At 35.7% G+C, this 26693-nt stretch overlaps 4 protein-coding genes and 2 long non-coding RNA genes across 6 annotated transcripts; all 6 read right to left on the bottom strand.

The window, feature by feature from the left end:
- Positions 1-2003: 2003 nt before the first annotated feature.
- LOC120256535 (MDIS1-interacting receptor like kinase 2-like) lies at positions 2004-2635 on the bottom strand. Its single transcript, XM_039264208.1, has 3 exons — positions 2570-2635; positions 2143-2341; positions 2004-2080 (listed from the first exon to the last, which is right to left on the bottom strand). Exons 1-3 carry the CDS (start codon positions 2577-2579, stop codon positions 2056-2058), a joined length of 234 nt encoding a protein of 77 aa, XP_039120142.1. The 5' UTR covers positions 2580-2635; the 3' UTR covers positions 2004-2055.
- A 2568-nt stretch (positions 2636-5203) lies between these two features.
- Positions 5204-11192, bottom strand: LOC120256537 (MDIS1-interacting receptor like kinase 2-like). Its single transcript, XM_039264211.1, has 5 exons — positions 10958-11192; positions 10619-10797; positions 6703-6798; positions 6485-6623; positions 5204-5301 (listed from the first exon to the last, which is right to left on the bottom strand). Exons 1-5 carry the CDS (start codon positions 11190-11192, stop codon positions 5204-5206), a joined length of 747 nt encoding a protein of 248 aa, XP_039120145.1.
- A 1665-nt stretch (positions 11193-12857) lies between these two features.
- On the bottom strand, positions 12858-13547 carry LOC120256538 (MDIS1-interacting receptor like kinase 2-like). Its single transcript, XM_039264212.1, has one exon. The coding sequence runs from the start codon at positions 13545-13547 to the stop codon at positions 12858-12860; it is 690 nt and encodes a 229-aa protein (XP_039120146.1).
- Positions 13548-16335: 2788 nt separating this feature from the next.
- LOC120256533 lies at positions 16336-18703 on the bottom strand. The gene is made up of 3 exons (XR_005535342.1): positions 18220-18703; positions 17469-17607; positions 16336-16803 (listed from the first exon to the last, which is right to left on the bottom strand). It is a non-coding gene; the product is annotated as an uncharacterized LOC120256533 (long non-coding RNA).
- A 350-nt stretch (positions 18704-19053) lies between these two features.
- LOC120256534 lies at positions 19054-25139 on the bottom strand. The gene is made up of 3 exons (XR_005535343.1): positions 24935-25139; positions 24393-24729; positions 19054-19114 (listed from the first exon to the last, which is right to left on the bottom strand). It is a non-coding gene; the product is annotated as an uncharacterized LOC120256534 (long non-coding RNA).
- Positions 25140-25393: 254 nt separating this feature from the next.
- LOC120256539 (MDIS1-interacting receptor like kinase 2-like) lies at positions 25394-26582 on the bottom strand (the record flags this gene model as incomplete). Its single annotated transcript, XM_039264213.1, has 1 exon — positions 25394-26582. A coding segment is annotated over one exon (1189 nt), but the record flags the coding sequence as incomplete, so codon positions are not given.
- Positions 26583-26693: the final 111 nt, after the last annotated feature.

A 26693-nucleotide genomic window follows, 5' to 3' on the forward strand; every position in this document is an offset into this window, starting at 1 on the left:
CCTCCAATCGAAAACCGTCAACTTGTCTGAAAAAGAAGGATTGTAAATCAAAATACCATTGTTTGTGGTTTCAATCTACGCACCATCAAAGAAAATGAATTGTGTCTCCCATCCATATTAGATTGAGTATAATACAATAATTATCTATCATTAAGAGATAATAAATGATGCTATAAACATCCTCCGATGATCAATCACTCATAATCCTCGAAAAATAACCATACATTAGTGATGAAATCTGCAGGAATTATCTTCCAAAGTCGCAGACAAAAGTCCGGGCGAAACTTGTGAAACAGAGATTCTACCATAGGCGGATGCGAGATCGAGAAAGAGGAAATCATGATGACGAATCAGACAACACCATCAATTCAAACAAGAAAATGAAAGAATGACTGAATGAGGGAGAAAATAATTTTTCTTTGTTGAACTTTGAGAAAAACAATTAAAAACTGAATTGAATACAAAGCTCTCTAATTGCACAAAAGCTAGTGAATATCTTTAACCAACTTGCTGAGATGTGGCTGGAAATGTTTTAATTAATTAATAATATGCTTGACTTAAATTTCTTAGCTTCTTCAAATCACTCAATTCAATAAACATTTAATTCCATTAAGATGCATCAGCTTCTTCAATCACAAAGAACTTCATAGCTTTTTTTCCAACAATTTCGGACAATCACCAACAAAACACTAAATCATCCATAAAACCACAACATCAATGAATAATGCGGACAAAGCCGAGGACTTTATACCTTGGCAAGCTCATCGATTGCTTCTCCCCACACACCGTGATGATTGAAGCCCCTGCCTCGAGAAATCCAAAAAGTGCAAACATTAGGGTTGTGAAGAGTTACATAGAGAGAGAGAGATCAATAGATCGTGCGGAGAGATCATCCGTAACTCAGAGGCGTAACGCAGCGTTGAGGACCCTCATTGATGAAGCGCTATTGGTTAAGATCGCAAGCATCGAAGACGCCACGCTCTCACTTCCCTCCATGGTCACCGCTCCTGGATTTGGGGGAAGGGTTTTTGAAATGAGCGGAGAGGTCTCGATCGTTCGATGTGCATTAAACCGCCAGATGTGCCTTGGATCACTAGATCGGCTACTTCTTCAAAAAAATAATAAATAAATAAATAAAATGAAATAAACTTTTCATCAATTAAGTTTTGCAATTGTTTTGATTTGTTATTTTAGAAATTTTAGTATTTATATTTATATATCTTACCATAATTACAGTAGTTAGCTTTATTTTTGTACATAATTAAGAGAAGGCTTCAATATGTAAAGAATTTATATATATATATATATATATATATATATATATATAATGGAACAACCACCTTGCTAAAATATAGGAGAGTTAATTATAAGAGTACAAAATAATGAAAATAAAGTTAAGGAAAATTAATTAAAAAATACAAAATAACGAAGATAAAGGAGCACCAAGAGATGGGTCCAGCAAACATGAAAGTGGAGTACTATGAAAAGTCAAGGGCAAGGTCACCCTCCCTTAAAAGTGACTAAGATTGTGCTTTTTCATTGGTAAAGGTATACAGAGGTTCAACATTCCATTTGTTTGGGATGCTCAGTAGAAAGAGCTGCAACAGACCAAACATATAATTATCATATAAGTTCTCATCATATTATACACTTAGACAAGCAAGTTTGTATTGGAATAGTAGGTTTATGTTATTCAAACTAACATTTATTTTGACCCATGTGATTGCATGAGAAATTTTTTTCTCACTATTAATGCATAAGCTTGATTAAAATATAAGAACATTTTTTTTAGTAATAAGCATGGCTAAAGTTCAATCACATACTGGAATATTTGCAACCATACAATAAATTCAGTAAAAAAAAAAGAAATATAAATGCATGATACTGGTCCTAATGGATATTAAAGTAAGGATATGTATCTGTTTAAAGAAACATGGGAAATGGAGAGATTAAGACTGGATCATACCTTCCTTACTTCATATATATATATATATATTACTCCCCAAAGTTCCCATCATTCATGCTCTTGATCATCAATATGTGTTTGTACAATGATTATGAGGTGATCAAGGGTAAGTGCCTGAAAAGAATTGATGTCAGATGCTGCCAAGGACTTTGAAAAAAAAACAACCTTTGACATACTCGTTGTATTGTAGGGCGAGCTGTGGATCAATGTTGATGCACTGCATTGCTATTAAAATCATTGAAAGCACTTGGTTTGTGGTCACTTGATCAGCTAAGCAAAGAGGAATACGTGGATCTAGCATATCTTTCACTAACATACTCAGTGATAAGTTGCTTAGGAGATCTCCGGGATGTGTTCCATGTATCACTTCAAGTGCTACAATCCCAAAACTATATACATCAGATTTTTCAATTAATCTCATTACATAGGCATGCTCTGCAAACACCAATCAAGTAAAGTACAGTAGTAGCTCAGTTCGCTTCATCATCATTGTTCATATTCAAGGTTGATAAAACTAATAAATTGCTTGTGTAATCACTTAGTCTAATTACAAGAGAGTACACATAGAAGAACAATTAAAATGATTAGAAGATGCATCCATACCTGGTGCCATGTACCCATATGTGCCTACAAGCAAACTCCAATGTGATGAGTTCGGTTTTAGTAGTCTAGAAGAATGTCACGCTCTGCGGCTATCTCTTGCTCTTCTTCACTTCCTTTACCCTATTCCCTCCTTAGGAATCTGTACTACTTCTTCATATGACCCACTCTGTTGTAGTGAAAACACTTGATGTTTTCTGCCTCTTGGCCTTGCTCTGGATGTTTCTCTGTCCCCATAACCTTGTGGAAGTCTACTTGCACTTCTTCCACGATGTTCATAGGTTTCTAATATGAGTGCTTCAGAATAAGATTCACCTTTCTCTTTTCTTCTGGCTTCTTCACTCAACAAGCTTTCTTTTACCATCTCCATTGTCAACACTCCTCCAGGGGCTGAAGTACTCAGAGATACTACCAGTGTTTACCAACTATCTAGTAGAGATCTTAGAAATAGCAAAGCTTGCAACTCATCTTCAAGCGTCATCTCCATAGATGTCATTTGGTTCACCAAGCCCTGAAAGTCACTAGGATGCTCAGTCATACTCCTTCCATCTATGTGCTTCAAATTCACCAATCTTCTGATGGTTGTGGCCTTATTTCTAAAGGTATTGTTCTCATACAAGGCTGTTATAGCTCATTTTCCTTGACATCTTGATAAGTGTTTGTGCGATATGAATGCGAAGTGTTCATTCCTTATGTTGAGCATTACTTTTCTCAGGTTTTTACATTAATATGTGTGTTTTTATGTTACTTTTATGCAGGTATGGTTGTGAGGCTGAGTATGAAGGAAATAGGCCAATGTGGATCATAATGCACCTATTTTGGAGGAGATCTTGCTAAGGTTCAAACGCGAAGACATAGGACAGGTGTGAGATGCTAGAGTGTGTGCCAACCTCCTCGCATTCGAGTGAGCACATACATTTGGAGGGGCACAAAGGCAGTCACAGTCGAGCATTCCGTCTTATGCATATAAGAACAAGAGCTCCACCAACATATATATCATTGAAGAAGCAAGTGATTCACGACGTGAACGTGTGCCCGTTTGCGTTACCCCGATAATAGTATGGAAATGGGACGTTATTCAGGTCGAAGACTGTAGCATAACACTGCAACAAGTACTGTAGCAGCACTATTTACAGCCGGCCGAGAAATCAGAGAAACAGAGAATCCACATGGGCGTGTGGAAATTATCCACGCCCGTGAGGAAATTCCGCACGGGCGAGTGTAGCGTCCACGCCCGTGGAGTTGTCCTATTGCAGCCCTATTTAAAGCCGATTCAGCCCCAATTTTGGTATTCTTTTCTCCATCTTTTCCCCAACTTGAGAGAGGGCTTCGGCTAGAGTTTTGAGGGGTATTGGCTTGGTTTTTGGAGAGGTTCTACGGCTCCGACATCGCGCGTCGTTAGGAAGAAGGTTATTGGGAGAGCTTTCGTCGGCATCGATCCGGTGAGGTGTATCCTAGGCCGGACAAAGGATCCCTTGCGACGAGTAGAGGACTCTCCACAAGACCATTGACACGACCATCGAGGGGGTTTCTTTATGGATTCATTGCTTTTACATTCGATTTCTTTGATTGTACTTAGCTCCATGGAGAGCTAAACCCCTAGTGGGTACTTGGATAATTGTGAACCCTAGGATGTATTCGTTTCATTGAACTTCTTTATTATGCTTTCAATAAATTGATGTTTATTATGAGTTCTAACCTTGAATGCTTGATTATATGAACATTTCCCCTAGAGTGACACTAGGGATTATATGAACATTTCCCCTAGAGTGACACTAGGGTTGAGAGTTCTTGTTGGTAACCTTGTGAGTGAGTGACACACCACGAGCGTTAGACAAAGCTAGGTTGAAGAGGGTTGAGAGGGTGAGTCGAGAGGTACAGGAGCGTCCCTTTCCCCTCCGACGTGATAGATTCTACCTCCGTTCCTTGAGTTCTTTGCGACAATAATAGAGTGAATGGTCTAAGGGATGAACCTCCGCTGGGGCCTAGTTGCGCGTGCAATGGAGTGAAGCGTTGAGGGGATCTTAGTATCTAGGGCTTAATTGTGGCTAGGGACCTTCCGCCTGGACCAAAGGGTTAGGTCTATAATTAGGAAGCGATTTATCACTTGGAATCCCTAGAGCTCATTGCAACTTTATTCGAGTGCGAGGTTGAGAGGTTATTTAATCTCTCCTCCGGGACATGAATAGAGTTAGGCATAGTTGACCTTAGATTTGGGACTATGTATGTAAGGATTTCCACGACTCACCATTACATTGATTAAGAAGCATAATAGAGAGTTCTTGCACTTGAAGCGATTATCCTAGGTGAAGCATCATCCGAGTACCCCATCTTTATCGATTGCCTTACCTCCTCCTTACTTTTGCTCTCTTACTTGTTGCTTTTAATTGTAGAGAATTGAATCAATATCACAGTTATCATTGTTGATACTCCACATAGCTAAGAATCGAATTAAGTGTCTTTACTCCCTACTCCCTGTGGATTCGACCCCGCTCACCCGGGATTATTACTTCAACAAACCCGTGCACTTGCGGGATATACGCAAGGGGACCTTGTCACATCTTCAGAAATATGGTGGAAAATACTTGCATCAACCCATTTCCTAACCGTGGCAGCTGCCTTCAAATGCAATATCCCTCATTCATCATCAATCATACTCCCTGGCTTTGCTTTTCCATTAACAAGGAGATACAGGTCTTGCACAATCAACAAGTCTTGCATCCTTCTCTTCCAAACTGCATAATTGGAAGGATTTAGTTTGATCATCCAACATGCATTTTGTCCTCCCATTCTACTTCACAAGAATTGCCTTTGTCAATCTGACACTGATACTACTTGCTCGTGGTTTGGCGGTAATGAAATAGTAAAAAAGGTTGCAGAAGTCATTGTAGTAATTTATTGTTTACTGCAATGTAGCAATTTTATTGTTCACGTGCGGCCTGTATGCAAGCATAAGCTTGACCGTGAACCTCTCTGTCTATTCTATGTGGTCGGTATGCGGGCGCAAGCTTGCCCATGAGCATTTCTGTCTACTAGTTTACTGTAGCAAAGCTACTATTCATCGCACTGTAGCAAATCATTGTCCATGTGCGAAGCTCATGCGACTGCAAATCACTCGTGAACTTCATTGCCAATCTTGTGCAGCCTGTATGCTGCCCACATACTCTGTAAACAACCCTGTAAAGCTTCCTTAAGGCTTCAAAGGTCTTCCCAAAGCTTCTACAATGCATCAATGTTTCAAACCAAGCATAAAACACTACCAAACCCTTCAATTCTTATTAGAATGAGATGAACAAATATACAACAATGCAAAAATGCAATTTTAGTGTGGAAAACTCTACGAATCGAGGGGAAACCGACGGGTCTCCTTAGAGCCTCTTAAACATGCATCCACTATGTCAATAATGGGTTATAATAGTTCCTCTTTAGCTAACTAGAGGTTTACATGAATAAGGGCAACAATATTCATAAGAGAGGGTTTGTATGGCATTACTAATATCATCATTACTAAGGATGGATAACAAACAACAAATAGAGGTAAACGAAGGATCAAACCTAATCAATAGGTAGGGCTTCTTACAAGAAATCTCCTCCCGGAGTTTGAGTAAGATCCGGCGATGTTTGGCCATCCGATCTCCTTGCCCTAGCTCTCTCTCTCTCTCTTCCCTTTCTCCCCTCTTTTGGGTTCTTGGTGATAGCTCTCTCTCTCACACATGTTACACATACCCTAAGAATGACTCCTCATTCACAATAAATGAGAGATTTTTAGCATGCAAAATTTCCTTGGTGCCCTCCACTTCTTCATTATTGACATAGCTTCATTTTTTTTCTTTTTCATTTTTAACTTGGGCCAAGCACAAGCTTTATTTCTCTTTGTTGGTAGCCTACCAAATGGGTTGAAACCCAACACAAGTATACCTTGAAACATCTTATGCGTTAAGTTCTGCTCATATAGGAATAACGTCTCAGCAAGGGATGCATCATAACTGTTGTTAAGGCAAGCCTGCTTTTCCAGAGCTTGGATCTCTCTGTGAAACTCTAAAGATTCTTTCCTAACCTAGAAAATTTTGCAATTGTCTCCAAAGAAGCAGAGTTAAAGGAAACCAAGGAAGCATGAGCAAATGAGAGAAACTTACTGCAACAAGCTTCTCTCTTAATGAATTCAAATGAGAATCAAGCTCTGCGTTATATCCTCCTTCTTGAATTGATAAATTCTTGACGGACAAGTCTTGCTGGATAACAGTATGTAACAAAAATAGCTGTTAGAACTGCATTTTTTTTTTTTTGGGTTGAACCATTTATACAATCTTGAAAAACTCCATTTGTCTTGATTGCAAATCAAGATTGAAATGGGAAAAGGTAGCTTGAAAAGATACAGCTACTTTTACCCATTTGCAAAAAAAACTACTAGTTGAATACAGAATGTTTGAGAAATGTTTTGGTTTACCCATTTTAATAAAAAAAAAAGAATTTTTTTAACCTTCATACAAGTTAAATATAAAATTTTAGAGCTAGTAGGTTAGAGATAATTTCACCAAAAATGACATGCTGGAAGTTTCCTAGATATGAAAAGATATAGTCAAAGAAGTAACATCAAGAAAGGTGTCGTATCCTATAGTTCATAGCAGGAACAATCGTGAGATGCAGAAAAATAGAAAAACAAAAATAAGGCGTGATAGATCTACTAGTGCCTAAATAAATTAATTCCTTTATGATAGAAAATCTACACTTTTTCACAGTAAGAAGCCCTTAGGTTCAACAAAACAATGTCGAAGACAGTATTTTTCCCTAATGTTCATACTCTTATCCAAAATTTTTTGGGTCATTGACAACGCCCCTTGTGTGTGACCCGCAAGTGCACGGGTTTGTCAAAGTAATAAATCCCAGGTGAGTAGGTATCGTATCCACAGGGAATAGTGAATAGAAACACAATGATTGTTATTTAACTATGATGAGAATGAATTGATGGTGGTGTGAATAAAATTGATATAAAAAGAGATAAAAGAAACAAGAAAGAGAGGCACGATAAAATGAGAGGAAAGGCAATCGATGTAAGTTGGGTACTCGGATATTGTTCTGCCTAGGAGTATCGCTTCAAATGCAAAACCAACTATTATGCTTCCTAACTAATGCATTAATGAGTCATGGAGATCCTACAAGACATGGTCCCAAATCTAAGGTCAACCGTGACTAACTCTATACTATGCCCCGGCGGATAGATCGAACAGTCTCAACACATCGCACTGCATAAAGTTGCATGGAGTTCTAGGGATTCCAAGTGATAAACTCTATTCCTATATGTAGACTTAACCCTTTAGTCCCGGTGAGAGATCCCTAGCTACAATTAAGCCCTAGGTACTTAAATCACTTCAACGCTTCACTCCGTTGCCTCTGCAACTTAGCCCCAACGGAAGGTCATCCCTTAGCCCGTTCACTCTACTATGACCGTAAAGAACTCAAGGAAATAGAGGTAGGATAAATCACGTCGGAGGGGAAAGGGGATGCTCCGCTACCTCTCTACTCACCCTCTCAACCCTCTCCAATCTAGCTTTGTTTAACTCTCGTGGTGTGTCACTCACTCATAAGGTTACCAAGATGAACTCTCAACCCAAGTATTACTCTAAGGAAGTATTCAATCAATCAAACATTCAAGATTGGAACTCAATTAAAACATCAATTAAGGAAAGTATAATAAAAGGTTTAATGAAACAAATACATCCTAGGGTTCATAAATCCAAGTACCCACTAGGGGGTTTAGCTCTCTATGGAGCTAGTTATAATCAATAACAAAATCGAAAGTAGAAACAAGTAATCCATAGAAAAACCCCCTCGGTATTCGTGTCGATGGTCTTGTAGAGTGGTTTTGTCCTCTCCAAAGGTCCCCTTGTCAAGCCTAGGGCACACCTCGCCCGGATCGGTGTCGACGAAAGCTTCCCCCAATAACTATCTTTCAAAAGAAATACGGTGTCGAAGCTGGAGAACCACTCCAAAAGCCTTGCCAAAACCTCTCTAAACCCTAGCCGCTGTCCTCTCAAAAATGAAGAAGAGATGGAGAAAAGAATGCTGAAATCAGGCTTAAAAATGGCTTTAAATAGGCTGGAATCGGGCATCCACATGCTCTTGTGGATTTTTCACACGGGCCTGTGGAATTTCCACACAAGCGTGGGTAATTTCCACACGCCTGTGTGGATTCTCTAGAATTCTGTTTTTTGGTCTGCTGTGAACAGTAACTGCTACATTAAATTTCTATAGTGATTTGCTGCAGTACCCTGCCAAAAAACATTCCCGAATCCACTTTTCGTCGAGGCAAAATAAACGGGCACACGTTTATGCCGTAAATTACGTCGGTTCTTCAATAAACGGGTTCATTGGTGAAGATCTTACTATCATTGCACAAGTTGGGATACGCAAATGTGACTACCTTTGTGCCCCTCCAAATCATTATAAATAACTTGAACGTATTGGAAGCTGGCACACATTCACGTATCTTCGATCATAACTTGTGTCTTCACGTTTGTTCCTTCCAGGATTCCACCAAATATTGCGCTCATGATCCACTTTTGGCTTCTTTTCTCGATACTTAGCTTTCATAACTCTACATGCATAAAAGTACACAAATACACATGAATTAGCGCTAAAACCTAATAGAAGTTATGCCCATCATAAAGGAAATAATACTTTGTATTATTAAATACACAAGCACTTATCAGTCATGTTGCGAAGGTATGAAACACCCTATGACATGGCAAACTAAACTAAAATAAAATAAAATAAAATAATTAAATAAATATAATCAAAATATTAGAACATGGTTAGCCTTTATCAATATGAAGGTTATTATGCATTTGATAGTAATAACTGAAGTCTCTTTTCTTCTTTGGATCTATAAAGAAGCATTAATAACAACCACTTCTAATGAAGGTTATTAAGCATTTGATTACAACCATTGTTTGTGGTTTCAAATTGTGCCTCCCATCCGTTTTAGATAAGCATAATACCACAATTATCTATCATTAAGGGCTAATAAATGATCCACAAAACACTCTGATAATCAATCGTTCATAATCCTCGAAAATAACCACCACATATTTCAAACAATCACAAACAAAACACTAAATCATCCACAAAACAACCAAATACATGAATAATGCGAGCAAAGCCGAGGACTTTATACCTTGGAAAGCTCATCAGATTGCTTCTCCCCACATCCCGTGATGATTGAAGCCTGCTGAGAAATCCAAAAAAGTGCAAACGTGAGGGTTGAGAAGAGTTACAGAGAGAGATCAATAGATGGTGCGGGGAGATCAACCGTAACTTAGAAAATTAAGTATTTTTCAGTTGGTAAAAATGTTTATTAAATGAAAATTAAAAAAATAATAATAATAATAAAGTGAGTTATATATAGGATTATATACCCTTACATGTTCTCCAAAGATGAGAGTGAGGGGTAATTTGGGATGCTTGATTAGCAATATGAATTGCATTGAAGCGGGAGGAATTTACAATATAAGTTCCCATCATATTAAACACTTAGAAAAGCAAATTTATATTGGAATAATGAAAGTGTAGTATGCAAGCTAACATTTAATTTAACTAATATAATTCCAAGAGAAATTTTTTCCTCGAGATGAATGCAAAAGGTTGATTAAATTAAATATAAGCACATTTTTTTCCTTTTTGGCAATAAGCATGGTGAAAGTTCAACCGGACATTGAAATATTTGCAACTACATAATAAATTCAATCAAATAAGAAATATAAATGCAAAGTACTTGTCCTACTAAATATTATCCAAGGATATGTATCTAATTAAAGAAACTTAAGCATACCTAAGTTCTCATTATTCAAGCACTTGATCATCAATATGTGTTTGCACAATGTTTATGAGGCGATGAAGGGCAAGTGCTTGAAAAGAGAAGATGTCAAATGTTGGCCAAGACTTTGGAGAAAACAATCTTTCAGATACTTATCGCATTGTAGGGCGAGCCTGTGGATCAGTGTTGACACAATGCATTGCTATTAAAATCACAAAAAGCACATGGTTCATGGTCACTTGATCAGCTATATGAAGGGGAAAAGGAAGACGTGGATCGAGGATATCTTTCACTAGCATACTCAATGATAAATTGCTTAGAAGATCCCCAGGATGCGTTCCACATATCACTTCAAGTGCTACAATTCTGAAACTATATACATCACATTTTTCAGTCACTCTCATGGCATAGGCAAGCTCTGCAAAAACAAATCAATTGTAAAAATAGTAATAGCTTAGTTCACTCCATCATTGTTCATGTACAAGGTTGATAAATCTAAAAAGCCATATGGGTAAGCCTATTTATAACAAAGTTTGAATAGAAGAAGCAATCAAATTGATTTGGAGATGCATACATACCTGGTGCCATGTACCCATATGTGCACGCAAGCAAACTCCAATGTAATGAATTAGGTTTTAACAGTCGAGAAATACCAAAGTTTGAAACACAAGCCTGGTACTCTTCATCCAAAAGAATATTGTTGCTTGTTATGTCTCGATGAATGATAGGTGGATTACAATCATGATGTAAGTAAGATAAAGCTTGCGCAATGTCTCGTACAATTCTGACTCTCTTGATCCAATCCAACTCCATTGCTCCTTTCTCAAATCTTAGAGTGGCACCCAAGCTTCCTCTCTCCATATATTCATATGCAAGAAAACTGAATTTATCAATAGAGCAAAAACCATGAAAACCCACAATATTCTGATGCCGAATTTTAGTTAATGCTTGTATTTCATTTTGAAAAGCTTTCTTATTCTCTTACGCTTCTTCTTCTTGAATTTTCTTGATAGCAAGTGTCACTCCTGGTGATATTGTTGCTTTATAGACTATGCTACAAGCTCAAGTACCAATTTTATACTTCTCATCAAATTTTCTGTCGCTCTTATAATCTCTTTGTATGCTTCCTTTCCATTATTCACTCCCCAAATGGAGAGAAGTGTTCATCAAATTCTTCACTTGTGTCATTTGTATTGGACTTTGTTGTCTTATAATAAAGTAATGCGAATACTCCAATTATCAAAAATAAGATACCAAGAACAATCAAGATAATCATTGTGTGATTTTTTTCTTCATCACCTCTACTTTCTAACTGCGATTGAGGACATGAAGGTAATCCTTGCACTTGACTGCATAAGCCCTTATTGTGGGTAAACCATTGAAGGGAAGGTGCTTAAAAGAAATGATTCTTTGGAACTGGACCTTCCAGAGAATTATAACATAAATCCAATGTTGTTAAGCCTATCATTAATTGAAAAGAAGATGGAATTCCATCAACCAACTTGTTATGTGATATATTCAACTCTTCCAACATCATCATATTGCCAAGTTGTGGTGGTATTTCTCCTATGAATAAATTGACGTTCAAGTCTAGAACTTCATGCAAATTCAAGTTACCAAGTTGAGAAGGCATCACACAGCTTAGTTTTTACTGCTCAATATGAGTGAGTGCAATCTACTCAAATTCTCCAACCATATTGGTATTTCTCCTCTTAAATTGTTGCTTGATAAATCTAGAACTCCTAATAAAGATAGATCACCCAACCCTTGTGGTATGGTTCCTGTGAGATGATTGTTGCTCATGTTCAAGTGAAATATGTAAGAGAATTTACTGAACTCCTTTGAGATTTCTCCGACCAAATTATTGGAAGAGATGTCAAGTAGTTATAGCTTTGGCAATTGAACGATTTCCCTTGGTATTTGTCCGCTGATTCTATTGCTTGATATTTTAAAGCTTGTCAAGTTAAGGCATGCGCTCCAAGATGGTGATAAACTGTTGAACAATTTGTTAAAGCTTAGATCAATATAATCCAAATGCAGATGAACACCAAAGCTTTTAACAACATCTTCAGTAAATTGGTTATTGTCAAGCAGGGCCCTAACTAATTTTGTTGAATTTTTCAAACTAATTGGAATGGGCCCTTGGAAATTATTGTACTCCAAACAAAGATACTGAAGCAACCCGTCTTTGGCCAAATCTGGTGGTAAATTACCAAAAAGGTCATTGTTGAACAATGCAAGATAAATTAAATGTGTAAGATTGGCCATTTTATCCGACAATAAGCCTGAGAGATGATTGTCGGCTAAATATAAATACATAAGACCTTTCAAACTTCCAAGAGAAGGAGGAATGAAACCCATTATTTGATTATTAGATTTTGCAAAATCTCTCAACTTCACTAGATTTCCAATCTCAAGAGGAATGGAGCCATTTATACTATTGTAATGTAAGTGCAAAGTTTCAAGTTTGGTTAGGTTTCAAATGCTATGTGGGATGGGACCAATTATTTGGTTGTCAGGTATTTCAAAGTCTCTCAAGTTCACTAGATTCCCAATCTCACAAGGAATGGAGCCATTTATGCTATTGTTATACAGGTAAAAAGTTTCAAGTTTGGTCAAGTTTCCAATGCTATGTGGGATGGGACCGGTTATTTGGTTGTCAAATATTTCAAGGTCTCTGAAGTTCACTAGATTCCCAATCTCACAAGGAATGTAGCCATTTATGCTATTGTCAAACATGTAAAAAGTTTCAAGCTTGGTCAGGTTTCTAATGCTATGTGGGATGGGACCAGTTATTTGGTTGTCATATATTTCAAAATCTCTCAAACTCACTAGGTTCCCAATCTCTCTAGGAATGGAGCCATTTATGGTATTGTTATCCAGGTAAAAAGTTTCAAGCTTGGTCAACTTTCCAATACTATATGGGATGGGACCAGTTATTTGGTTGTCAGATATTTCAAGGTCTCTCAAGTTCATTAGATTACCAATCTCTTTAGAAATGGAGCCGGTGAGGCCATTTCTCCATAAGTATAAAGAATTGAGTTTGGTCAAGTTTCCAAGAACCAGAGGAATGGAACCAACTAGGAAATTTTCAGAGATGGCTAAGGAATTCAGGTTCAAAAGCTTTCCAAAAGAAGAAGGTATAGAGCCACTTATCTGAATTTTCATCGAGCCACATGGTGTAAAGCCTTGTCAAATTACCGAGCTCTGAGGGGATGATGCCTGTGAGATTGTTGGTAGAGAGATCAAGGATGGTGAGCTTGGAGAGAGCTGAAATGGCTGCAGGGATGGATCCATGTAGATGGTTGTCACTGAGGTCGAGAACTCTGAGTGATGGCAAAGCAAAGAAGTTGAGAGTCTCCAACTTCCCATATAGTCCCAACTATCCCCAGTTGGACCATGGTGATGGTTGCTATGCGATGGCCATTATATCTGCAAGTGATTCCAGTCCAGTTGCATGGACTGGTCTTTGATGTCCAGGTGTCAAGGAGTTCATGTGTTTCAAGGCCGGCCTTCCACTGTAGAAGAGCTCTCCCTTGGCGGGATTCAATCTGTGAAGCTGTAGCCATGTTGAAAATAGGGAAAAAATGATTGGAGAAGAGCGGTACCAACAATGAAAGCACCATCATCATCATCAATGTTGGGAAGGTGGTGAATTTTGAGGGAAGCAATGATTTCATGTTGAAACTATATATTATTTCTAGAAAGCCTCTAGACATGTTCTTGTGATTTTGTCAGGAAAGCCTTGAGCACCTTTTTATAGTATCACAGAATGAGAGATAATTCACAAAATAATTAATATCATCTTAAAAATAAGCATTATTGTTAGCATTCAGTCACAGTGATAGCTAGGCATGACAATCACATTGTTGTTAACAGCTGACTACGAGTCTTGATTAAAAATACATTTCCACAAACTATGATGAAGCTTGATGTAACATTTGTGGTATTTGTGGTTTCTGCCATGATGTCTCACTCTCATTAATCGTTATCATGGGGGAATAATCAAATGAGACTAGGTCTTGATTATTCTACTCAAACCAAAAGCAACGTGGAAAATTCAGAATCAAAAAATGCATCTCCTCTTCTTCATTAATATTCTTTTATCGGCAGAATATCTACTAAAAACAATTAGACAACTTAATCAAATTACAATGATAAGTGCCCTAAATTAAATTACAGTTAAGTTATTTCATCCTAGCTAGCTACATATATATTGTCTGAATATAATATCGTTTTTGAAATATATGAGTTTCGTCTTTTTATTCTTGTTTCTTTTAATAAATTGTAGTTTATATATCCACTTCGGAAAAAAATAATAAAAAAATATATATAAATAAAAATTATGAGTTTCTAAATTACACAAAATACTCAATAAAAATATATACCTCAAGTAATTATTAAAATTATAATCATCTCAAAGTAATATAATTTTCAAACTTTGATTATAGTAGTTTAAAATTTCTACATAATTTAAATATGCTCTTGCAAATTTAAAAGTCAGTCAAAACAATTATATGTAATTAAAAAAAAAACTTCGAACAACCACTGTCTAGTGTAACAGAATATTATTTGAATGGTGAATAACATACCTAAAATTGAATCTATGGATTATCAGTATGAAGTACCGTGAAAATACTATTGAAATACTATAATAGCACTATTCATTAGCTATACATTGTATCCCATGTGAGAGGCTATCATTTTCTTCTCATCCAAAGTTGTATGGCAAAGAAATTTACTAGTTCGGTTTGATTTCTAATTAAAAATCTTCTAGGCTTGCATATATATGATACCACTCTAATAACAACCACATTGTTAACAACATTGATAATTCAATCCCTTTAATAATTAGTATCATCTTAAAAATGAGCATTATTGTTAGTATTCAATCACATTGATGGCTAGGCATAGCAACCCCATTAATTAATATTGTTAACAGCTAAATGCCTGCATGTCTTGATTTCTTCAAGGTTGTCTCCCTCTCAGTGGTAATTTGTTTTCATAGACAGTGAGATTTCAGTTTTAGCGGAGAGGGAAGCATATTTAGTATTATTCACCAATTTTATCATTTTTATAGCCAACTTGAAATGGTAAGCATTGAAACAATCAAACACACTGATCAGGACAAAAATTGTAGTCTATAACTTGCAAACACGCATTTTGAATCATACTACTAGTCAATGTTAGAATTACTAGGATGAATTGCATGTACCTCAAATTTTTCAGTGATTTCATGTTGGAACTTGTAAAATATTTGTAGCAAGTCTCTAGACATGGAAGACATTCACTCTGGTTAATTCGTCCTGATTTCCATTGTTAGATTTTATATTTTTGGTACCAGTGGGCTATATATGGGCTTGAAGATAATATAAATTGCAAAACAAGGGGTAAGGATATACAAAACATGCAAGACAGATATGTAGCAAAATAGCATGAATAAAATTTTAACATCTCATCTTATATTGCATCATTCATTCCGTCATCATATTGCTCGTAAATCCATCGAATGAGAAAAACTGTGTGCATAGAAAAAGTCTCTTGCATCAATGGTCCAATGATATAACAGTTCAGTACAGTGAATGAGCAGGTAGATGTGGATAGAAAGGTGGTTCATGAGAGTGATCTAGGCAGTCAAGATCTTCATTGAACATTTCAATGATAATGATAATGTATATTCACCACACAAACACAAGATATGATTCAAATAATTAAAAAAACCAAATATGAGAAAATATTATAGTACTACATTAGTAGTGTTGGAAAACGATTCACATATAATTGAGATATAAAATGGAGTCAAAAACATTATTTTTATTGTTTCAAGTAAGGTGTGTTTAAATGAGCAGGAGTCTAACCTTTACAAGAGATGTCCAAACCCCATCTTATGAGGATGATTAGTCTTGACCATGAGCTATCTGAAGAGTAAATTTTACTAACAAAAACTTTATATGCATGATAATATACATATTACAACAAATCAATCACATATATGTATGTATGAATATAAACGAAATTTGATTAAAGTCCATGAACTAACTAATCAGTTGTGCAATCAAACTCAATAAATGGTAACATAAGCTTATGAATAGCCTCTACCGGTTATGACATGGTGATAAAGACTATATATAATTGCAGCCAATGTGTTCAGCTTAATTGATAGTTTGGTAACCTCCAAATGGTTACAAGCAATCACTAATAAATACATCAATAAACCACTTGTAGCTATGTAAAGATATGAAAATCACAAGTGAAGAAATTCTAACAATACTGATGCACACCACTTGTCATCTTGATGAGTCAAGACTTGCTTTCAAGTAGCACCCATCCTTCCAATAAAGCATAGATTTACAAAAGTTAACTACTATGTGTTCCTTCAAGACAGTTACTATTCCTAAAATATCATCAAGGCTTGCAGAAAGAGCTGAAAAAAAGTATAGATGCCAAGTCAGATCAGATATAATTTACAGGTGACAGCAGCATGAAGTATATGAAATTACTTATTACCATGGTTATCCCCAAACAAGAGGGCTTGTGCAATGTAAAAAAAGACAATAGTTTCACTTAAAAACTATTATTTAGGTAGCTTAAGTGACTACTAATTTTGTCGGTAATTAATGTGCATGAAAAGGAATTATGATTAGTTTATATATAACTTTTGAACCAAAAGATTTTGAGGTTCCTCTTTATCAGACCTGAACTGGATGAAAGAAGAAATGAAGATGAAATAATTAAAATAGGTTATTAGGTTATTAAAAGTCAAGGTCCCTAAGATCATCAAAGACTAAAGTAGGAAAGAAAGATTTCAATCTTAGGTAAAAGTACATACACTTATCTTCCATAGTTAAAATGCTACGGTGGCAGATCTCTTAGTAGTGAAATTGTTACATTTGAATTTGCAATGACACACACTCATGAGCAGGATTGAATCACTCCTCGTTGATTCTTCAAATGAAAAGAGTGGTTTCAAGGTTATCTTAAAGACAATGACATGCTTTGATGACAACTGCTAAACAGAAACACATAACAGAAGTGCAAATAAAGCATCATCCAACAAGATATACCAGGTGTCTAGAAGTGCAATTATACCTTGAAACATCTCATGTGCCCAGTTCTACTCATACAACTGCAGTGCGTCAGCAATGGATGCATCATAACTGTTGTTACAGGAAGCATGCTTTTCCAGAGCTTAGATCTCTCTATGAAGCTCTGAAGATTTCTTCCCAACCTAGAAAATTTGAAATTATCTCTGAGAAATAGAGTTGAAGGAACCAAAAGAAACACGAACAAATGCCAGATATTTACTGCAGAAAGCTTTCTCTCTAATGAGCTCAAGTGAGAATCAAGTTCTGCTTCATAACCTCCTTCTTGAAGTTATAAATTCTCAATAGACAACTCTTGATGGATAGCAATATGTAACAAAAATAGTTGTTAGAATGTAAGTTTTTTATTGAACCATTTGAACGATCTTGAAAAATTCCATCTCTCTCAATTGGAAAACAAGATAGAAATGGGAAAAGGTGGTTAGAAAAGGTGCTGCTACCTTTTCCCAATTGCAGAAGAAACTAATAGCTGAGAAAAAGAAATTTTTAGAAATTTTTTTGTTTACCACTTTAATGAAAAAGACTTTTTGAATCCTTGTAATTGTTAAATAAAAAGTTTTTAGAGATAGCAGGTTAGAGTTAATTCAAGCAAGAATGACATGTTGGAAGTCTCCTAACCATGAAAAAATCCAGTTGAAGAAATAGCATCATAAAAGGCATCACATCCTATAGTTCATGGCAAGAACAGATGCAGCTGCAGAAAGCAGAAAACAAAAACCAGGCAAGATAGAAAGTACCATTGCATGCATAAATTAGCTCCTTTTAGGTGGAAAACCTACAGCTTTTCGCAGCACAAAGCCCTCAGGTACAGCAAAACAATGTCGAAGACAGTACTATTCCCAAATGTTCATTCTCTTGTCCAGGATTTCTTGTGTCATGTTGTGAAGGTATGAAACAACCTAATCTAAGACATAATCAAATAAAATAAACAATGAATATGATCAAACTATTAGAGCATGGTTAGGTTTTATTAATCTGAAAGTTATTAAGCACTTGATCTTATTCAGTAACTGAAATCTCCTTTCTTTAGGATTCATAGTGGAGCATTACTCTCAGCCAATTCAAATGAAGCTGTCTATAGCCAAATCAAATGAGGATAAAGAAAAGAACAAATTGTTACGCCTACTTCCATGATTGTTTTTCAGTAAAATGCTGCCAACTTAAATTTAACTTATTATCATCTATCAACCAATAGAAATTGATCATAGATGCTAATATTCTAATCTATCATAGCAAATAGAAGAAGTTTTGAGTGTTAGACTTTGAATGTTATCCCATATTTTTCAAGATGAACAACAATCCTTGATTGTGAAGTATTCAACACAAAGCCTTGGGCCCTGAAAATCATATTATGCAGGAATTTGACACCAGGAAAAATGTAGAAACCTAAGAATTCAGAAAATGTTAACCAAATGGTGGTTGTGAAACCAGAATCAAACTATTTCAAGTCCCACTTTCATAGAGCTTTTAAGTTTTTAATTCCTGTATATATTCATCATTCTCACCCGACCACAAAACAAAGGGCTAAGGAACAGCTTGAAGTACCTATAGTTTAGTCAACGCTTTTTGACCTCCATTCACAGCTTGTCACAACTCAAGGCCATTCACAAACTAGCACCTTTGGTTAAATTCCTTCAGGCAGGAACCATCATACTTAATTTTAGAATACAAAGCTCAGCAAAACAGTCGTTCACCCAAATAAAAATTCCAAACTTGCTGAAAAGGATGTGCTGCGAACCAAATACCGTTGTTTGTGGTTTCAATCTACAGACCATCAACATAATGAATTGCACCTCCCATCCATCTTGGATTGTGTCACACCATGAAAACCCAGTCTGGTGGGACTGGAGCCCCAACAAACGGTCACACACTTATAGCTTGAGAAAGCCAGGTGGGCATGCAAGGCCTTCAAAAACCTATCTCATAATAGAATAACAATCTCACAATTTAACAAAATTACAAACTATCAAGGAGTCTAACAAGTTACTAAACACAAGTCCACAGACTTAAACAAAAGCAAAACAAAGATGCACAAGTCTTACAACTACAATAAAAGCATATCTAAGACATAGTCTAATACGACACAGGACTAAGGCTACGCTTGCTACCCAATGATCACTGCTAGGCTACTACCCTGGAAGGCGTTACTCCTGATCTAGAAGCGGTGAATTAACTAAACATGATGAGCTTAAAAAGATCCGTAAGTAATCCACTAAAAATACATCATGAATGACAATATAAACATTGTATATTGAGTACAGTACTCATCAAAATCCAAGTCTTAAAACTAGAATAATTTAATAGAAATACAGCTTTAGAACATAACAGTATTCCAAAAGCACATGTCTCCCAAATTTACTTGGCCATTTGTTTTACCTTGGTGGCATCCGAGTTAGAATATGGGAGTTCATTTGTTTTCACTTAGTGACCCAAGTCAAAAATAACATGATCCATTTACTTTTACCTCAATTGCCTGAGTCAAATGCCGTTGTTGCTTCATCAACGGCCTAGCATGAAACTATTGTCTCAAATCATGGAGTTCATGTCGACATGGTCAATATTGACCACCATTGACTAGGATAGTGCGTGGCTTATTTGGAGACCAAAACTATTTGTAACATAATATATTTGAATTTTAGTTTCAAAAAGGTCAGTATGTTTAAGTACTAAATGTCAATACTTACCAACAAAAATATTTGTAAGTTATCAAACAAAATAGAGTACTATAATATAATTTAGGTTTATAATATCAAAGATTTCCAAGGTTCTCATTTGAGCAAAGATACTATAACTTAGCATTTACTTAAAGGAATTGCATGGTCCCATGTTTTCATGGAACAAAGTTTTTTTTATTTTTAATTTTTAGACAACTAAGCCAATTGTCTCAAAATAAAACAATGGATAAATAATACAAAAATAACTGAATTTTTAACTTTAAAATAACATACCAATGTGGGAGGATTTACGAACTAGCTGCAAAGAAGCATCGAAATACTTTGCAAGATTCTCATTCTAAAATTAATGATATCAAACTACTCAAAAAGTAAAGATTTCTAGGTTCTCATGAAAGATGAACATATAACCCCAAAGGTTTGCATGATTCCACTTGTCAAAGCATTGAATCAATTATGTTCAAGTAAACCATGAATGATACACAAGTGAATAAATAAATATACACATAGCTGAAATTTTATATGTAAAAAAATAGTTAAGTCGCTATATGTGGATTACATCCTTGCAAGTAGCTCCCACTCTAACTTACCCAAAAGCCAAATCAACCCTTCTTGAAATGCCCTACAAATAGCATAATCCAATTCTAATTGCCCAAAACACTAAATTATCACAAACCAAAACTTGGACCAAAACCATGCCAAAACAAAATGATTCACATTCTACTCCAACTAGCACTAGACATCGAATTTTTTCAAATGATAAAGGAACCCCAAAATACTACCTATAGCCATGTAGACCAAAGAGAACCCAATACTACAAGGATCAATTCATGCAATGCTTCAAATATAACTTCAAACACTAGATTACAACTGAGCATCAAGACAAGGTTTTCTTGAGGCATTTAAGCAATACACTAAATTGAAACGAAACCTATATGCATTAAGAAAATCACTAACAATAAACATGAGTCTAGAGAGAAGATCCTATAGCAAAAGCTTACTCAAGAAAAAATAACTAATAATTACAAGGCAAAACCATATGTCACGAAAAGGAAGAAATACATGCATACATATATATATGCATATAGGTACATATATCTAAGGCTTTAAAGTTTAAAAACAACTAAACTTGGCAAGCTATATAATAAGGGTAAATTCAACAATGCATAACTAAGCAAAACAATACTAAAGAACCCAATCAAAGGAAGCAACAACAAAAATATAACCAACAAGAAATCAAGATTTTCATACAAAACCAATTTACAAGAAAGGATTCAAACAATGGATCCTTTGTAGTACACCTACTACTCCGAGGCTTTAAAACCACCGCAAGGAAAATCAACAAATCACTTAATATAAGCACACATGCTAAGCTTCAAACCACACATGCAAAGTTTCAAACTACTCATCCAACCACAAGATTACTTAGTTGTACAATTAGCATAAAACAAGTTTCAAAGACAATGGCATTTCAGCAAAAACCTTGTGGGCATAACCAAAAACCAAGCAATTAGGCAACTAGACAAACAAAACACATGCTATCAATACAAACCAGCATACTTTACTAGAAAAGCAAACAAGAACTAACAAGCTGGGCTAATAAACAACAAGCTAGCATCATATCACAATACCCACAAACTTGGCAACCAAAACTGCAGAAACAAGAAAAATTCACCAAACAAAAGACTTACATGGCTAGATGTAGCAAATACAGCCGAGACAACAAGCCTTGAAGCTGCTCTTAGCTCCATGGTATAAAATTGAATAAGTGTCAGCCTTTCACTGGCTCACCAACTAGAGCAGCACTAAGGAGGGTGGATGTTGGAATGCAAAACCCTATTTGATGGCCCAATGTTCTGATGAGCCAGTGTGGTGTAGTGTGGCATGGTGGGGTCCACAGATGGAGTATAATACCACAATTATCTATGGTTCAGGGATAATAAATGATGCTAAACACTCTGATCATCAAAAAAGGCACTTCAAATGCAAGACATTCAAGACATTCTGTTAAAGCTTAATATCAATGTACAGTACTTCAAACTTGTTGGAATGAGAACTCATCTGGGAATCATCATGCACTAGCTAATACAAGATATTCAAGCAATCTGCTGTGGTAAGTTACCAGAAAGACTATTATTGGTTAACTGTGGAGAAATTAAACTTGCAAAGGTTCCCATTCGATGCAGAACCAAACCGACAGTGGATTGCTCAATAAGTGCAAATCTTTGGGAGATTTCAAATTTCCAATGCCATGACGTATGTACACTGTTATTTGATTCTCATCAAGATACATGGATTGCACTAATTAAGATTGCATTACAAGATATCCTATCTCATTAGCTATGTGTCCAGAAATCTCATTGCTGAAATCTCATTAGCTACACACTATAGCATGCTTAAGTTACCTAGGCTAGAATGAATAGAACTTTTTATACTATTGCTTGTATGATGAATGTAGTTCAGATTCTCAAGATTTCTGATCTCATTAGAGATGGAGAGCAAGAGATGTTATTAATTATTACCCTTAGAGAAATTACTTGACCCTTCTTCCTGACATTGTTTATGTAGTTGAAAGTCGCGCTAAAATTGAGAGTATATGTATATTAGTGAAAGTATAAGATTGTCATGGATAGTGTCATCATCAAGCAAGATAGGTAGCTTACTAGCAATTAATATGATCAGACAAAAACTAATTAGAATTTCAATTTTTCCAAAATATCTGTGACAGTACTTGGCCAAGTTTGAAGTAATTGGGGATGTATATATTTTTTACATAATTAGAGTAGTAAGCTTTGTTTACATTGAAAGGGGAATGTGCATAATCGATATAGTGATAGTTCAAAATAAAAGCTAGCAATGAAACATTAGCCATTAGTTTGAACAAGTTATATATATATATATATATATTTGAATAAATAGTTTGAAGAAATCTAAACAAGTTTCTTTTATTTTCTGAAAAGAAAATAAAATAAAAAGGAAGAAGGAATCATTTGGAAAATTTGAATAGGATTAAGTCTATTTCCCAAATAAATATTTTTAGTTTCAAAATGTTAATTCAAGGCAACAGTTCTTATTATGAACTTTGCATGGCTTCAAAGTTAAATTAGCCAGCGTAGTTAACCACAATCTTGACAGTTCCTGGCACTTTGTACGTTAAATGAAAATATAAATGCAAAGGAAAATATGAATGCAAAACATGCTAAATTCAAGATATAGAGCTTGTAAGGGTTTGCATTATTTGTAAGAAGGTTACCTTTAATAGAAAATATTTCCAATGAAAAGTTAAACTTAAAGAGACAACATACTTCTTCCGAGTTAAATGGATAAAGGCATGGATCTCTTTTTTATTTCTTTCCAAAAACAGAAGGAAATTGCAAGAGATGAATTAATAGAAATGTAGAATAATCAACTACATAGCTAGCTAGGATTATCAATCAATCAAGCTGCTCTTATTTGGCTCTATAAAGCTTAAACTCATCTCAAAATTTCAAGTAGATCTTGAATTGGACCTAGTAGGATCAAGCTTGACTTGTTTACTAGTTTACAACCCTACCAACATGTAAATAAACAAAAACAAAAAAAACAAAACAAAATTTTCACATGTATGTTTTCTTTAAAATTGAACAACCGCTTTATTAAAATAAAAAGAGAGTTAATTACAGTAGAACAAAATAATGGAGATAAAAAGGAGAGTTCATTACAACATCACAAACTAACAAAGATAAGGAGGACCAAGACAAACAAACACAAAAGTACTGCTTTTAAGACTCAAGGTCAAATCACCCTCCCTTGAGTAACTAGGATTGTGCCTTTTTATTGGTAAAGGTGAAGCACAGAGATTCAACATCCATGTTTGGGACGCTTAGTAATATGAGCAGCATTAAACCAAAAATATATAATATTAGTTCTCATCTTATAATACACTTAGACAAGCAAATTTATATTGGGAAAGTAGGTCTACATACTGTTATTCAAGCTAAGATTTATTTTGACTGATGTGATTTTCATGAGAAAATTTTCTCTCATGACGAATGCGAAAGGTTGATTAAAATATAAGCACCTTTTTTTTCTTTTAGTGATAAGCATGGCTAAAGTTCAACCAGATACTGAAATATTTGCAACAATACTACAATGTCAATCAAACAAGAAATATAAATGCATGGTGCTAGTCATATTGGATATTAAGCAAGGATGTGCATCTAATTAAAGAAACTTAACGGAATGAGACTTAATCATACCTAAGTTCCCATTATTCATGCGCTTGATCATCAATATGCACTTACACAATGTTTATGAGGTGATTAAGTGTAAGTGCCTGATAAGAATGGTTGTCAGATGCTGGCAAAGACTTTGGAGAAGACAACCTTTGAGATACTTCTAGCATTGTAGGGCGAGCTTGTGGAACGGTATCGAAGCACTGCATTGCTATCAAAATCACCAAAAGCACTTGGTTTGTGGTCACTTGATCGGTATTATGAAGGGGAAGACGTGAATCTAGCATATCTTTCACTAGCATACTCAATGATAAGTTGGTTAGGAGATCCCCATGATGCGTTCCATGTATCACTTCAAGTGCTACAATTCCGAAGCTAAATACGTCACATTTTTCAGTCACTCTCAATACAAATCAAGTAAAAATAGTAATAGTTTAGTTCACTCCATCATTTGTTCATGTACAAGGTTAATAAATCTAGTAAGTCACTTGGGTAATCAATTGGCCTAATTATGAGAGAGTTTGAATAGAAAACGCAATAACATTGATTCAGAGATGCATACATACCTAGTGCCATGTACCCATATGTGCCTGCAAGCAAACTCCAATGTGAAGAATTAGATTTTAGCAATCGAGAAATACCAAAGTCCGCAACACAAGCCTTGTACTCTTTATCCAAAAGAATATTGTTGCTTGTTATATCTCGATGAACAATAGATGGATTACAATCATGATGCAAGTAAGATAAAGCTTGAGCAATGTCTCGTACAATGCTGACTCTCTTGACCCAATCTAACTCCATTGCTCCCTGTTCAGATCTTAGATTAGTGCCTAGGCTTCCTCTCTCCATATACTCATATGCCATAAAGTTGAATTTATTTGTAGAGCAGAAACAATTAAGATAATGATTTTATGTTGTTTCTCTTCATCACCTTTACTTGCTAACCAAGATTGATGACACGGAGGTAAACCATGCACTTGGCCACATAAACCTTTATTGTGGGTAAACCACTCAAGGGGAGCTGCTTAAAAGAAATGGTTCTCTGGAACCGGACCTTCCAGATAATTATAAGATAAATCCAATGACATTAAGCCTGTCATTGATTGAAAAGAAGATGGAATTGGACCAACCAATTTATTGTGTGATAAGTTCAACTCTCGCAACTCCATTAACTTGCTTAATTGTTGTGGCATTTCTCCTATGAATAAATTGTGGCTCAAGTCTATAACGTCATGCAAGTTCAAATTACCAAGTTGAAAAGGGATCACTCCACTTAGCTGATTGCCACTTAACTTGAGTGAGTTCAATTTAATGCAATTCTCCAATTGTATTGGTATTTCTCCTCTCAGATTGTTGCTTGACATATCTAGAACTTCTAATAAAGATAGACCCCCAAATTCTTGTGGTACTGTTCCTGTGAGATGATTGTTGCTCATGTTCAACTGAAATATATAAGATAATTTACCAAACTCTCTTGGGATATTTCCCACAAAATTATTAGAAGAGATGTCAAGAAAGTGCAACTTCGGCAATTGAACGATTTCGCGTGGTATTTGTCCACTGATTTTATTGCCTGATATTTTAAAGCTTGTCAAATTAAGGCATTCTCCCCAAGACGGTGACAAAGTGCAAGACAATCTATTAAAGCTTAGATCAATATAAACCAAATGCGGATGAACACCAAAGCTTTGAGAGACATCTCCAGTGAATTGGTTCCTATCAAGACGCACCCTGAATAGCTTTGTTGAATTTTTCAAACTCACTGGAATGAGACCATGGAAATTATTGTTTCCCAAAGCAAGATGTTGAAGTAAGCCTCCTTTGGCCAAATCTTGTGGTAGGTTGCCATAAAGGTTGTTGTTGAATAACTGAAGATCAAATAAATTTGTGAGGTTTGCCATATCAATTGGCAATAAGCCATTTAGGTTATTGTTATTCAAGTAAAAAGTTTCAAGCTTGGTCAGGTTTCCAATGCAATGTGGGATGTGACCAGTTATTTGGTTGTCAGATATTCCAAGGTCTCTCAAGTTCACTAGATTCCCAACCTCACAAGGAATGGAGCCATTTATGTTATTGTTTAGTAGGTAAAAACCTTCAAGCTTGGTCAAGTTTCCAATGCTATGTGGGATGGAACCAGTTATTTGGTTGTTGGATATTCTAACATCTCTCAAGTTCACTAGATTCCCAATCTCACAAGGAATTGAGCCATTTATGCTATTGTTATACAAGTGAAAAGTTTCAAGCTTGGTCAGGCTTCCAATGATATGTGGGATGGGACCAGTTATTTGGTTGTCAGATATTCCAAGGTCTCTCAAGTTCACTAGA

Source organism: Dioscorea cayenensis, unplaced genomic scaffold, assembly GCF_009730915.1.
Source record: "Dioscorea cayenensis subsp. rotundata cultivar TDr96_F1 unplaced genomic scaffold, TDr96_F1_v2_PseudoChromosome.rev07_lg8_w22 25.fasta BLBR01001491.1, whole genome shotgun sequence".
Taxonomy (NCBI): domain Eukaryota; kingdom Viridiplantae; phylum Streptophyta; class Magnoliopsida; order Dioscoreales; family Dioscoreaceae; genus Dioscorea; species Dioscorea cayenensis.

Coding starts and splice junctions, on each gene's coding strand:
- LOC120256538 (XM_039264212.1), bottom strand. CDS start 13,547: ATGAAAATTCAGATAAGTGGCTCTATACCTTCTTCTTTTGGAAAGCTT.
- LOC120256535 (XM_039264208.1), bottom strand. Junction 2,081..2,142: donor CTCGCCCTACAATACAACGA/GTATGTCAAAGG, acceptor AATTCTTTTCAG/GCACTTACCCTTGATCACCT.
- LOC120256537 (XM_039264211.1), bottom strand. CDS start 11,192: ATGGAGTTGGATTGGATCAAGAGAGTCAGAATTGTACGAGACATTGCG. Junction 6,624..6,702: donor TAAGAGAGAAGCTTGTTGCA/GTAAGTTTCTCT, acceptor AAAATTTTCTAG/GTTAGGAAAGAATCTTTAGA. Junction 5,302..6,484: donor AACGCATAAGATGTTTCAAG/GTATACTTGTGT, acceptor CCAATTATGCAG/TTTGGAAGAGAAGGATGCAA.